General features: G+C 34.3%; 1 protein-coding gene across 1 annotated transcript; it reads right to left on the minus strand.

Moving 5' to 3' along the window:
• Positions 1-781: 781 nt before the first annotated feature.
• LOC111717892 (sex comb on midleg-like protein 2) lies at positions 782-15,275 on the minus strand. Its single transcript, XM_023493354.1, has 22 exons — positions 15,187-15,275; positions 13,457-13,735; positions 12,987-13,058; positions 12,408-12,501; positions 12,125-12,205; positions 11,748-11,880; positions 11,448-11,493; positions 11,132-11,207; positions 10,406-10,463; positions 10,100-10,207; positions 9,732-9,926; positions 8,924-9,061; positions 8,155-8,221; positions 7,840-7,895; positions 7,342-7,450; positions 6,904-7,158; positions 6,153-6,203; positions 5,731-5,955; positions 4,998-5,270; positions 3,964-4,251; positions 2,818-2,929; positions 782-1,831 (listed from the first exon to the last, which is right to left on the minus strand). The coding sequence occupies exons 1-22, from the start codon at positions 15,232-15,234 to the stop codon at positions 1,704-1,706; spliced, it is 2,892 nt and encodes a 963-aa protein (XP_023349122.1). The 5' UTR covers positions 15,235-15,275; the 3' UTR covers positions 782-1,703.
• Positions 15,276-15,282: the final 7 nt, after the last annotated feature.

Genomic DNA, 15,282 nt, shown 5'->3' on the forward strand with positions numbered 1-15,282 from the left:
CTACGTTTTTGATCTATCCATGTAATCTGCGATTTACTGTACATATTATTTACATGATATGATTATATAACAATAGATGCCAAATTCGGAGATTTTGAAGTAGTTTATACAACGAGGAAGGGGTGTAGAGCCTCCTTCAGCCCCGCCAAATGACCTTTTCATAAAAACTATTTTATCATTTTATCAGATTTTTCGAGACGGGTTTTGGGGAAATAAAAGCCTAATATTTTTTATTGGAGCCCAAACTGAGGGGCATGGAGACAGAGGTGCGGAGACGGTTTCGCGGGGCTTGGAGGTCATTCATTCTTCGTATCAGGAGGCTCCGGAGTTCATTTCCATGGCGGCCCTGCACCCCCTCCCTTATAGAACATGTAGTATGCATTGTGATGCCATTAACATGGCAATTTAACAAATTACTGAACAGATTTTTTAAATTGTCAACACAGTTCAGAATCTATCAAAGTTCTGTATAACATTATCTTTCAATCCTCGTCCTATCAATATTAATTAAATGTCCAGAGGCCGAACTTAAAGAATTTGAGCCTCGACTCAAATTTGAGCTTAAAGTTGATATATCATAATACTCTTTTAACTGCCTGAGTAATACAAAATGTCTATTGGAAAAATTATAAATTTCAGTTTAAGTAACTTGAATTTATGATGCAGGAGTGAAACTGACAGAATTAAAACAATTTTAAGAGAGATAACTACAAAATCTAATGATATCTCACTCATTACTTCGCAGATATAAGGGTACTATTGTGAATCAAGCCTGCAATACTTGAAGCAACTGTTATTATTTATGTCTTTCAACAAATAGACATGCTACAAATGACGTGAGGACGTGTACTGCAAAGTAAACAATAACATTAAATATCCAGACGAGAAAGGGAAGCAAATTACAAAGATAGAATTAATTTTGCGCTTTTTTAGGTGACAACATTCATAATTCATGAAGTCTGCATACAAGAAATTTAAATGTATAATTTCACAGTGCATAGAATACTGTTTAATTCATTATTTGGCACTGTACATTGTAATGTACGCTGTACAATGTACATATTTGTAAACTTTATTTGCATAGTTCTTGTGTTGTACAGTTTAAATGTAAAGAATAGCTGTTTAATGTCCATAGGCAGGTTTCCAAATATTGATTTCATATCGGTATTTTCAACACTTAAAATCAACTAAACCACATTATTTATTGGGATTTATTTTGGGGAGCATTGAACGTTCTAGAGATAATTATAAAAGTTATATGTTAGCCATTAACAGCTTTGTTTTTTTTTTAATGTTAAGCCAAACAAGTCTAAATGGAATGGATTTCAGCCAATACAAAATCAGTCTTCAAGGATGGAAGAGTGGAAATCCTTCCAGAAACTACAATAGGAAGCTGATATAGGGTCCGGAGAGAGTTCAGTTCCTGAGATTTAGGATCTGAAGGAAGTCCAGTCTCTGATATAGGATCTGGAGGGAGTCCAGTCCCTGATAACGGATCCAAAGGGATTCCAGTCCCCGAAAAAGGATCTGGAGGGAGTCCAGTCCCTGAAATAGGATCTGAAGGAAGTCCAGTCTCTGATATAGGATCCAAAGAGAGTCCAGTCCCTGAAATAGGATCTGAAGGAAATCCAGTCTCTGATATAGGAATCCAAAGGAAGTCCAGTTCCTAACATAGGATCCAAAGGAAGTCCAGTCTCCAAAATTTACCCAATTGGAAGATGTTTCTTCCCCTTGAGTTTATCAATGATATTACAGATCTTGAGAGCTGGACCCAGCTTTAACCCCAGATACTTCATCATCATACTCGAACTCAGGAGCAACAGGGCGTTCCCTACAATAAAACAGGGATAAAAATTACTTTAAAAATAATTTCCCCTATTTTTTATTATTATTATTTTCCCCCTTAACCCAAAAAAATACTTTTTAAGTTTATCCCCTAAATAAGGACATTTTTTTGTTGTATTGAAGTATTGAAAACAGAACGGGAAAAACTTGATAGTTGACGTCTCCACATAAACCCTTGATTAGTTAAAGGAATTGAATTGGAAAACCCTTAATACTGATAACTTAATCTTAATATCCAATGTGGACACTTTTAATTTATGCTTAATCCGCTCTTTTCCCCTCTTTATGGATATCCCTACCAGATTCTGATAAATCAGAGTTCTCAAATTAAATTACGCACAAAAATGTCAAATTTTCTGGCTTCTGATTCTGCTTACACCACTCTGATTGGTTGAATTTTGGAAATTTTTTAAAATGATCTTAAGATTAATAAAAAGAGATCAAACATTGATCTCAATATCCACAATTCCTAAGTTTTCAGCTCTGAATCTTTACTGTTGAAATAAACCCCAACATTTTGTTTGTAATATCAAACTACCGAAATATTTTCGAAATTAAGGACTAATTCTTTTAAATTACTAACAGAATGTCAGATCATAACTCATGAGCCCCTTGCTTTTGATTGGGAAATTTGGTAGAAAAACGGAAATGTTCTGAGCTTGGTTTGAAAACTCTAAGTTGACTGGGTTGGTTGACTTCTAAAGCAAAAGTTAAGTTTCCATATAAACCTGAGGTCTAAATCTAAAGAGATAAAAAACTTCACTTATCTCTCTCAAAGCTTAATTTGAACCCGATCATAATAAGACTAAGAGGTAAAGAACTGCAAGATTTGGTCAACCAAACAATTAAAAAAGTTTCTTTTTAACTACTTGTAAACTTGTAATTCGAAAAAAGCTTGCTAACAATTAAAACGTATATAAAAATGTCGTCTTCATTATATTGGTAAAATCGGCAGACTAGTAAAAAGTTTACCATCAATCTCATGTGTTCTGAATGCTTCCACGTGTCCAGCAAGTGATGGGTCAAGCTTAGATATATTAGCAATAGTTTCCTCTATATTCCAACTACCAGGATCAGTTAATTCCTACAAAAAATCAATTAATTTTAGATCTACTTCTGTAGTCAGCCCTAGAAATAATATTCATCATCGGCTTTTAGATAGTTGATAACACTCTCTTTCAAAAGTACCTATAATTAAAAGTATATTATATATTAAAGGGACTGTCATCGAAATATTTAATGTTATTACCAACAATATTCGTAAACTGATCTAAATACATATGAAAGATGATTGTAGTGCTAAACCATATCGCAAGCAACTCAGTAATTTTTCTGTTTAATATTAAGCATCAATCAATCAATCATTCGCTTTCAGATTTAGCATGATGCTGTATTTATTGTTCATATTGTAACATAATAAGAGTAATGCCATATGTGTCCTAGGCCTCTTTTATCAATTTGTTTATTAAATCTTTTTATGTGTTTGTCACACTTTTGTACGACCTCAATAAAGAATCATCAAGTTTAATCCAGTGCTTAGGATCCGGATCCGTTGGATCCGCAAGATTTTGGCTTCCTGGATCCGGATCCGCAAAAATATGCGGATCAACGGATCCGGATCCAAGGGGTAAAATATCAACCAAAAACTGCAAAAAAACTTTTTTGCTTCTAAAACCCAAATCTGAACTTTTGAAAAAAGAGAATATACAAATTTTCTCATTTCTGAATGGTTCATAAAGTTTTAGGATAAAAATAAGCGAAAAAAAAAATTAAACAAAAAATTTGAAAACTATATTTTGTTAAAAGAATTCAGTAAATCATTGAAAATGATCCAGTGCGGATCCAGGATCCGGATCCTAAGCACTGGTTTAATCATTTTCAATCAATTTCATTCTCATTAGTGATGTGCGTCTCACTACTGCGCGTCCAGTGCTTTCCATTAAATTTAATTTTCAAGAAAAGTTTTCTACAGGTTCATTACCGTATAACGTTCTTGCTATATTATTACTAACAATGCGAAATTATGTAAGGTTCTATAGTTTACTGGGTGACCAATAACCAGCTAAAAAAGAGGGGTACCCAAGACACCTCCAGTTTTCAGTTAATTATGGTACTAACCTTCTGCTGTTTCTGCTGTTCTTCGCGAGCCGGGGGTAGAGGGGTCTGAACAGGAGGCTGATGCTGTTTTGTTAGACGTTGCATTGGATGGTGAATAGTCTGGGGTTCTTCAAACTGCTGTTGTTGGATCAACAGCTCCTGCGGATGCTGTAGCTGCTGTATTTGTTGTTGTACTATGTGTTGTTGCTGTTGGCGAAGCTGCTGTTGGTTGTTGTGGGTTGAGAATGACTGTTGACTGATAGGTTGGTTTGGGTAGCCAGAAACATTCATAGGTACCGATGGAAAACCCTAGAAATAGGACAAAAATAACAAAAATTCTGATTTTGATAAAAAATTTATAGTTCTCAACTTAAAATGTGTATTAAGACTTCTATCTATTTATTGATAAGTGGTTAAATATCGTCATGAAGACGACTCCAAGGGATGTACAGTACTGCTGACTTTTGCCGCAACACTTTCCTACCTCACTTCTCACATGTAAGACACCTTTCCGTCTCTACTTCACTATCCTTCTAGTACCCGGATTGACAACTACTCCCTGGCTCCTTTCTCTTTACTTGTTAACCCTCCTTCCCTCCATTCCTTCGCTTCTTTGTTTTATTAGGTTTCCCTCCAGGGGTTTCTAGACTATTTCTCTACCCTATTGACCTCTAACTCTTTACTTCCCCTGGTCAATTACCTATTACCTACTTATACTCTCTTAAACCTTTAGCTCTACTGTCCAACGCTGTACCAAAAATTTACTAGGCAAACACCCTATGGTGCTGCTAGACCTGTTGACCGGCTGCTCTGCGCTCTTCAGCTCTCTCTAGCCCACTTCCTTCTGCCTATTTCTTACTACTTCCTCCTACTTCTTTCCTGCAGACATTTGTACTTCCCAGGTAGAGTCTGTTCACATAAAATATCTGGGTCCCTCCTTCCCTACCTGTGAAAAAAGACCTACCTCCCATGATTATACTATCCTGGGAGGTTGCTCGTGATATATTAAGAAATCAATTTTATTTGTATTAATTGGCCATTTTTCTTTCCTTTACCTGGGTTTGAGAAAATGGATTTGGAAATCTATCCGCAATCGTTGGTGCTGACAATTGGGATAAAATATTGGGATTGGTTCCAACAGTTCCTCGGTTCTGATTGGCGGGAGCCATTGAGACTCGGTTCTGATTGGTTGGAGGACCAGCTGTCCGGTTCTGATTGGTTGAGGCGGATAGAGGAGCTCGATTCTGATTGGACAAAACTGATGTTGTCCCAAGATTCTGATTGGTTGGGCGAGACTGAACCAGATTTAAATCGGAACCGGTAGACATCTTAAAAAAATACTTCATTCATACGGCCATTCATATTTGTAAGTTATTCCGTCATTAAACAAGTGTTATTTATTTTAGTTAAAGATAATTGGAATTAAAATCTAGAAAATTTAAGAACTGATAACTGGCAAATTAGGAGTGTCAGGTATTTACCCAAAGGTATTCTCCAAAGGCATTTTCTTCCCAAGTGAAAATTTCCCAAGGGGCAACTTCCCAAATGTGCAATTTTTCAAGCAGCAACTTCCCAAAGGTTATGTTAAAGGCTAGGGGCCGAGCGCTGCGGCTAGGAAAGACTTGGGAAGCTGTAGTTGGGAAATTGCACATTTGGGAAAATGCCCTTGGAAAGTACCTAACATCAAATTAGGATGGTCTTAGCTGTGTTCTTAGATCAGTTTACAGAAACATAGAATTGACATTGAACTAGTTGTCACGAACAGTCCCTTGTATTTCTATAATTTACCTGACTATGAATACTTTGTCTTGGTAGCGGCATTGCGGATAGAACCGGCATGGGCGGGGACAATGGGAGGGAGGGGGCGGGCTGGGTGCTAGGGAGGGAGGCCAGGGAGAGAGGAGTTGTTATATTAGAGGTTATGGGTGGGGGAGGATGGGTTAGTGGGGTGGTTGGAGGATGGGTGGAGGTTAAAGAAGGAAAGCTGGGTTTTGAACCCTTATCATTCTCAACCTGGCAGCAAAAAAATAATGAATTATCATCATTTATAAAAAGCAAACTTATCCTCAGCTTGAGTTCATGATTCATTATTTATGGTTTGATTATTAGCACAATAATACTATGCTATTGTTTTAAAGTTTGGGCGGTTTACTTTTCATTTTATTATTAATGTAAAATTAATTTATTTCTAATTTCTTTTCAAATTTTACCTGAATTGGGCTTCCGTCTGGTTTAACTAGCTGCCGGGCTGCCTGCTGAGCCTGTAATAATTAGTTTTTAAAAATTTTCTGTATTTGTTTTTGTCAATAAAAAATAGGAGTTTCTGCAAGATACCAAAAAGTAAAATTTTTATTAAAAAAGGTGCGCAGAGCTGAAAACTCTTAAATTGTGGATATCGAGATTAAAGTTACTTTTGCAGAAATCGAACAGCCTAAACTCTTCAATGGTCGGAACCCAGTAGGGATATCCAAATTTAGAGAGTATCAAGTAGAAAATCAAGTGTACACCTGGGATGGATATCGAGATTAAGCGATCGGAATTAAATGTATCCATTCTCTAACACAAAAATTCCCAGCTCAGAGGCCGAATTAAAAAAATTTATGCCGTGGATCTAAGGAATTTGTGTCTTAAATATAGTTGGTTCCACTTAAAATTGTATTTAATTTTTTAATATTTAAGCCGGCGCTCAATTCAAACCGGTTTTTGGAGGATTTGAGACAATGATAATATTATTTATTTATTTATTTAATTTTGGTTCGGTTTTTAAACACTAAAGATTTCTACATCTAAGATTTAAATATTTCAAAACTGCTCAGTGCTGTCTTTGTTCCACTCAAAAATGTTCTCCAACAAATGATGAAATTAAAAAACTAACCAACCTAAGTAAGAAATTGCGGTATGGTTCGGTCATAAGATGTTTTCTTGAAAAATGAACCAAAGGCAATGAATTAAAAAAAATACCTGAAACATTTTGTGTGCGTTGTGATAAATTGGAACCCGCTTCCCGCCACCGCCGCCGCTGCTAATCGCTGTCATCATCTGCTGCTGTGCGGCCGTTGCCAGCTGTCCGATCGCTGTCTGCTTCTGCACAGTCGGCGATGGTGTTTGTCTGTCTGATTTTTTATCCTTCTTTTTATCTAATTTGAGGCGGGTAAGGGACACCTGAACCTTAATAGTATTATACATTAACTTACATGTTTTTAAAAAGTAATATAATATTATATTTTAAAATAAACTTTATATTTATTAAAAGTAAAAAAAATACAAGGTGATAGTGTCAAAACGGAGTGCAAGGCAAAAAAACTAGAGGGGGGAGGCCCTGGCCCCCAACCCCCTCCGACCAATACTTTTTGAGCCACCTCAGAAGGAAATAAACCAAAAATGTTATTTTTTAGGATAAATTTTGTAAAATCTACCTACCTTTGAATAAAACATCTCGCATCTCAACTCTTCAAATAAAATCTCCATAAAATCCCAGAAAGCGGATTCTGTTTCTATCAACGGTAACCTAGATAATAAAAATAATCTATATAATGTAGTAATCTTTGTTTATTTTTTTGGTTATTTGTGTGGATGACCGATTTGCCACAAATTATGATTGGGAAACTCTGGAGAACCACGGGAATGTTCTTAGCTTGGTTTACAAGTTCTAAGTTGAGTGGGTCTAGTATCAAAAGGGCAAAATAGCTAAAATCTTGCTTTAAAAAAAACATTTCCCCTAGTATCTTTGATATATTTTCCCGGAGCGTGATTTATTTCTAGAATTTTTTATTTCTTGAGAGTTTTAATATAGCAAAAGTGATGAAGGATCATAAACCTGGGATGTAAAAAAGTTTATAAACCCGGTATCTAATGAAGATTATAATCCCGGAATGTATTGAAGATTATATAACCTACCTGACAGTCTGCATCTTCTCCTCGAAGCTAGCGGTGATGATCACTTTCCCCTCCCCCTTCATCAACATAATCTTAAATAGAGGAGTGAGGCTGGGGGGAGGGGGGTGGGTGGACAGGATCATGAATAATTCAACCAAATTATTTATTGATAAAAAAACTGAATTATTGATTGATTTACTGGCTGGTGAATTGATTGGTTGAATGATAGATTTCTTGACATTTTCTTAATAAGTTTTGACTGAATAGTGAATACCTAGATAATTGATTAACTATATTTTTGATAGATTGATTGATTAATAGATTATGTTAAGGTTCCTGTCTAAGAAGTCCAAATATTTGTTTTTGATCAACAGCTGAATCCACCAGTTTCTGGACAGACTCCCTGATAGATAGATAAATATTTAAATAGAAAGATAAATAATTAGATATTTAGATAGAAAGGTAGGTAGATAGATAGAAATCTAAATAGAAAGGTAGATAAATACGTAGGTTGGAAGATGGGTAGATAGATATATTAATAATATCATTATCATTTTTATTAAGACAACCCTGCATTAGGCGAAACGTATCCATGGGTCCCGCGATTCCCTGGAACACGACTTACAACAGGCAAGCAAGGCCTTAGCAACTCCATTTCTGGAAACTCTTTAGGTGCCAGGCGGACTTCCCGAAGCAGCTCCATGCATAGAAATTTAAATAGATGGAGAGAAATTTAAAATACATAGATAGATAGATAAATGGAAAGGTAGATAGGTAGATGGGTAAATAAATAGTTAGATATTTAAATAGATAGATAGATAAAAGGAAAGGTGGATAGTTAGATGGGTAAATAAATGGCTAGATATTTAAATAGATAATTATATAAATAAATAGAAAGGTAGATAGGTAGATGGGTAGATAGATTGTAGAATGGTTATTAAATAGCGAGAAAGATTGGATGGAAGGATACAAAACAAGGATAGCTTAAAGTCAGCCGGGCTGTGTAGTAATGGTCAAATAACTGAATTGATGAAGTAGGAATAAAACTCAAAAATATGTGAATGAAAGAAAGGATGAATATTGAATATATGAAAGAATGAACTACCTGAGAACCCGATGAATGGGACCTGGTCCAAATATGCCTGGGAGGACCACCACCTTGGCAGGGTCCAGAAATGGACCACAACCTCCTCGAGGGGGAGGAGATACATGGACTTCTACCTGGACCGGAGTTACTCCGTTCCTGGATCAAAATAATGAAAATGTAAAAAAAAATTAATGGCAAATTTAAGTTTTTTAGTATTTATAATTGAATTTGAGTTCAATAGTATTTTATGTATTTTATCTGAGAGACTACGAAAATGCCAGAGGACCTTTTCTTTTTCAAGATTTAAAAAAAAATGAAACTTAGAATTTGAAGAAGCAAATCAATCAATTAATATTCAAGCTATTTAATATTACAATTTCTGGCAAAATATTAAAATTTTTGAAACAATAACAAAAAGACCCATTCAGAATGTTTTATGGCCTTTTTAAAACTCAAGATTTATTTTCAGTAGGTAGTAATATTTGAAGCACGGGGTATATATTTTCTGGGAAAATCATTCCCCCCGCCTTAAAACTCCTTTTTTTGTCCCAACATATCAGGACTCGCAAGATGTTTTTTTTAACGGAAAAACCGGAAAAATCAATAATCAAGAAGAACATTTGCTTGATTTTTGTGTAATAAGTATGAAAAGGGGGAAAGAAAAAAACATCAACATTAAAGTCCATCTAAAATTTTTTTCCCACCAGATTGTCGAAAATAATTTCTTTGGAAACCAATTACATCTATTTTATCCTTAAAACACACAATTTTTTCGGAGAAATGTTTTTTATATTTTTTTGTCAAGTTAAATTTTGTTTTAACTTACCCTGTGGTATTAACCCTGTTAAGTCCTGTGCTATCCGGTCCTGTCCCCCCCGCCTTCTCCTTCACCTTCTTCTCTGGGGACACATCCCGCCGGGGGGACGGCGGGGCTAGGCGGGGAGAGGAGGAGGGGCCGGGGGCCTGGGCCCGAGGGGAGGTAGATGGGGCGGAGCACGGGCTTCCAGGGTCAGAGTTTAAACTGAAATTACAATTGATCAATCAATCATTCTGTCAATCAATCAATTAAACAATGATGCATAATGTATATATAATCAAATCATAAAAAGTGAACCATAAAAAAACTAAGGAAACTAAATCAATAAAAATAATTCAATAATCAATTAATCGATCAATCAATTAATCTGTTCTGACCTGTGATTAATTCTTGCCTTCCCTGGAAATGTTTTCTGCCCCGGAGGTTGTAGAGGGTGGCCGGAGCCATGGCACCAACCACACGGATATATATCTCTACTATCATATCTAAATATTGATGAATAGGTGAATGAATGAAGGAATAAATGAATGAATGAATAAATGAAATTAAAGTTTATTTTATTGACTTAAATCAGAAGATTAAGGGAAAAATTGTTGGATCCGGATCCAGGGAGTTAAAAAAGGACAGAATCGGCTCCATTAAAAAGATAAAAGATCCTCAAGCTGAAGTATTGAAGTTGTTACCGTGTCCAGTAGTCGAAGGCTCCCTTCCATCCGTCAAATGTAACGTGAAACATGTCTCCTGAAAAGAATCATAAAAATAAAATAATAAAATAATTATTGGTTTTAAATGAATAAATGAATAAATGAATGAAATAAAGAAATAAATGAAAGGATTTATGAAAGAATAAAAGAACAAATGAAAGAATGAATTTAAGGATTACTAAATGAATGACTTGGTGAATGAATGAAAGAACAAATGAGAGAATGAATGAATATAAGGATGAATAATAGATTAAGGATGAAAGGATGGATAAATGAATGAATAAGAGAACAAATAAATGAAGGAATGAATGAATGAAAGGATGGATAAATGAATGAAAGGATGAATAAATGAATAAGAGAACGAATGAATGAATGAATGAATGAAAGGGTGGATAAATGAATGAATGCAAGAATGAATAAATTGATGTATGAAAGAATGAATAAATAAATGAATGAAAGGATGGATAAATGAATGAATAAAAGAAAGAATGAAAGGATGAATGAACGGATGAATGAAAGGATGAATGAAAGAATAAATAAATGAATGAATAAGAAAACGAATAAATTAATGAATGACAGGATGAAAGGATGAAAGGATGAATGAATGAATTACTGAATGAGAGAATGAATTAGGCTGAATTAATGAATGAAAGATTAAATGAATAAAAGAATGAATGAAAGGATAAATTTATGAATGAATGGTACCGTTTACAGCTCCTACTGTAGCACAGCAAATAAGATGAGGATTCTTTTTATCCACAGCTTCTAGCTTCATTCCGGGCTAAATATATGGATATGATTATAAACAGCTTCAAGCTTCATTCCGGGCTAAATATATAGATATGATTATAAACAGCTTCTAGCTTCATTCCGGGCTAAATATATAGATATGATTATAAACAGCTTCAAGCTTCATTCCGGGCTAAATATATAGATATGATTATAAACGCTTCCTAACCAACAAATAATTCATTTTTTTTTTACAATTCAGCGAATTAAACAACTGTTAGCTTAAAATTACCTGAAATTTGTTAGTTTTCGGTCCCACCGGCTCCTTTTTAAAACATCTAAACAGAAAAAGGACTTACGTTGGCAAACAAAATAAAGGGCTATATATTTTCTTTTAAAATACCTAACCCCCCCCCATCCCAATCCAACATCAAAACTACATTTTTTTTGCATAGAATGTTATGTGAGGAGAAAAATAAAGAACAATAAAAAAATTTCTTATTTAAGAACACTACCAACCATAAGTGCAACTGAGATAACCATGCCCCCCGCTCCTGACCCCCCTCTGTTTCCGCGTACGACTCCAACTGACCTTGAAGGACAGTAAACTGCGTCTTTTAGAGTCTTTGCCAAAAATTTCGGCCAGGAAGTTGCATTGAGTGTGAAACCCATGGGAGGTTGCAACATACCGCCGTTCTTCTCACAATGTCCGATCTCATGCAACTCTGTTCACATTATGATTGCAACATGTCAAACATTTTATCAAACCATGCTTGTTTTAGGATAGGAATCCTAATAGACGTAAAAGCAAAACAAAAGGAAATATAAATTGAAGTAATGTTACTCAGGGTTTTTGGTTAAAACTCAGTTAATTGCTTGATTTAGGGGGAAAATAAGAAAACGCCACGAGAAAAAAGTTTTCTACAAAAAATATATTTGTGCATAAAAATGAGTTGCATTCATTGTTGCCTGAGTCGTCAACCATCTTCCAAAAATCATTTTTAGTATCTGATCCGTCCAGTCGTAATCTCACCCTTGGACCAAGCACACCTACGGAATCAGAGTTAGGAATTTATAAATCTGGATAGATTTGATCCAAAGAACTTCAATAATTTTAGAGTTAACTTTGCACTTTCAAGCCTCCCCTCCTCATCAGAAGAATAAGAATGAATAAATGAAAGCTATCAACTTATTAATCAATTTAAAGAAACCTCAACACCATCTTGCGGTAATTTTTTAAACTAAATCTTACCAATGACTGTTGCTATGCAGGCCATCTGTGACCTGGGATCCTGGGCCTCAAGTTTAGAACCAATAGTGAACTCATTCTCAGGGGGCTCAACACTCTAATCAATCAATTAATCAATCAATCAACCAACCAAAAAATCATTTAATCAATCAGTCAATCAATCAACCAATCAAATTATCATTGAATCAATCAGTCAGTCAATCAATCANTCAAAACCCATGAAATAAACTAATTCAAAACCCATGAAATAAACCAATTCAAAACCCATGAAATAAACTAATCATAAACCAATGAAATAAAATAATTCAAAACCCATGAAATAAACCAATTAAAAACCCATGAAATAAACCAATTAAAAACCAATGAAATAAACCAATTAAAAACCCATTAAATAATCTAATTCAAAACCCATGAAATAAACTAATTCAAAACCCATGAAATAAACCAATTAAAAACCATGAAATAATCTAATTATAAACCAATGAAATAAACCAAATCAAAAACAATAAAATAAACCTATTTAAAACCCATGAAATAGACGAATCTAAAACATAAAATAAATCGATTAATCAATGAGTAAACCTGTTTAAAACAAGATGGCGGAGCTGCAGCTGATTTAGTTTCCTTTAAATATTCTTTCCAACAGAACTGTGTCTAGAACAAAAATACAATCAAATCTAAAGCTCGATGGAAATTATTTAAAAAGCTTTGTGGAGAAGAAAGGGAGATGTGAAGTTTTGAACTTTTTAGAGTTTTTTCTTTTACAAAATTCTCCAAAACCGATAATTTAAAATTGAAGAAACACATAGAAGAGTTGGTGGCATGAATTTCAAATCTCAAATTCCTACAATAGTTTAGTTTTGTTGTTTTTTCCTTCAAATAATGAATGAATTAAGGGATTTTTTAAATTTCAAATTACATACATATACAATATATAAATACATACATTAAATAAATATCCCAATGAAAAAGATATTCTAAGGTTGATAAAGAAAAATTAAAAATTAAAATATTTACTTCTGAGAAAAAATGAAAAAAAAATAATGTTTTACCTCCTGTTCTGGGGCACCTTTCTTGGCAGACGGTGATTCTTCGTTCTTAATCTCATTTAGTTCAAGGGGTTCGTCCTTAGGAGCAGGTTTAGGGGTCCCAGGGGAGGCTTTCGGAGGCGCTACTGTAGATTTCGGAGGTGCCACAGATGGTTTGGCAGATTCATTACTTTTTTGGTTGTTTTTGACAGCTTTCCTGTAAGCAGTGAGGCAGGGTTCAGAGCAGAACTCCTTTTTACCTCCTTGCATCGGCAGCACATACTTCAACACCTGCTTCGGCTCCTGTACATTTGATTTTTTTAAACAATTTTTAAAGTTTTTTAAAAATATTTTAATAGACTTGGAGTATTCTTTTTATTTGATATTTCCCACTTAAAAAAACGCATTTACAAAATCAATCAATTATAGCTTTTCCCAAAACTAATGTTACTTCAGTGATAATCAGAAAGCTCTGAAATATGAAGACGACTTTTAGAATCAATTAATGACATTAAAAAGTCCAATAAGCTTGAAACACATTAATTGTGCAGTGTAAACAAACCCATTTCACTAAATTATTGATTTAAAAGGTGTGAAGTAAAACTATTTGCTTTGTAACCAGGTCGAATTCGCTTAAGTTTAGTATTAATGTCGTTTTCCAATTACATTGTTTTCTGGTTATCACTGTATTTCATAAAATCTCAACCTATCATTGTCATTTATAAAGCAATTTTTTCATTAATCATTATAAATATGTCTATGATTGAGCATTTTGCCTGGGTGAGATTTTGGAGTTTTCAATTTCTCATTACGAAAATATCGATTTTCCTTAACGTTCTGTTTGTGTTAAAACTGACTGTACCCGGCTTTGTCCAGACTTTAAAACAATGAGAAACCACAAATAATGGCTTTCCTGAAGATTTCAGCCAATTTGGTACAGTAGCTTGAAAAGCTATAACGAACAACTATACATTTACGAGTAAAGGACTTTATTATATGAATGTTTATAATAGGAGAACATAAAATTACATAATAATAAAACATAGAACCTTTATCTATTGAACCAAATAGATTATCAAGTACAATAGGTAGCAATAGAGAAAGAGATCAATTATACACGACGTCGCAAGTGTCAGATATAACAAGGAAAACGAAATTGTCCCACATTAGTTAACATGTTTTCCAAGATTAAATAAAAAAGTCTAAACACAGAAAATAAAGAACACAGAAAATTGCACTTATTTTACTGTAAGAACACAGCTGTAGTGAGAGTGTACAAATTCTACGCTGCCATCTATTGTACTAGAATCTAATTGTATTGGACAGTTTCTCTTTCATAAATCAAGTTTTTAGTTTTTAGTTTTTTTTTTAAACTAAAGGATGTCAACAATTTTCTCTAAAACAGGACTGTAAGCGTAATTTCAAAATACTCTCCTGTCTCCATGCAAGGATGGCAATGTCCGATTTACAACGGTACCCTTAAATTTGCTTGTGTAAACATGAATTAGTAATCAGTTTTTTAAAAATATTTTTTAACTGTTCATTTTTGTTTGCGATTTCTCTGCAAAAGAGACTGGCGCATTTATTGCTTACATATAGATAATGGACAGATCAGAATTAAACACTTTTCCAAGCCAGAAAAACGACGTTATTTTCCGCATTTTGATTAGATTAAGTGTACCGTTGTGAATCAGACATTGTCATCTTAACATGGAGGGTCACTTGAAATTACGCTTACAGTCCCATTAACGAACCTGGCATTGTGTGCATAGAAGTGAACTTGAGGAAGAGGGTTGATTCATGTTTAATCGTGAACGGTCCCTTTAACAGATTAGTTTCTCGTCAACCCT

This window comes from Eurytemora carolleeae, unplaced genomic scaffold, assembly GCF_000591075.1.
Source record: "Eurytemora carolleeae unplaced genomic scaffold, Eaff_2.0 scaffold1570, whole genome shotgun sequence".
Classification (NCBI taxonomy): domain Eukaryota; kingdom Metazoa; phylum Arthropoda; class Copepoda; order Calanoida; family Temoridae; genus Eurytemora; species Eurytemora carolleeae.

What these genes read in the sequence shown, in the direction of transcription:
- LOC111717892 (XM_023493354.1), bottom strand. Translation starts at nt 15,234, where the DNA reads ATGAATCAACCCTCTTCCTCAAGTTCACTTCTATGCACACAATGCCAG. An exon ending in CGCCATCTTGTTTTAAACAG is followed by an intron (nt 12,502 to 12,986) that starts GTTTACTCATTG and finishes TTGATTGATTAG; the next exon opens with AGTGTTGAGCCCCCTGAGAA. An exon ending in GAAGATGGTTGACGACTCAG is followed by an intron (nt 11,881 to 12,124) that starts GCAACAATGAAT and finishes TAATGTGAACAG; the next exon opens with AGTTGCATGAGATCGGACAT.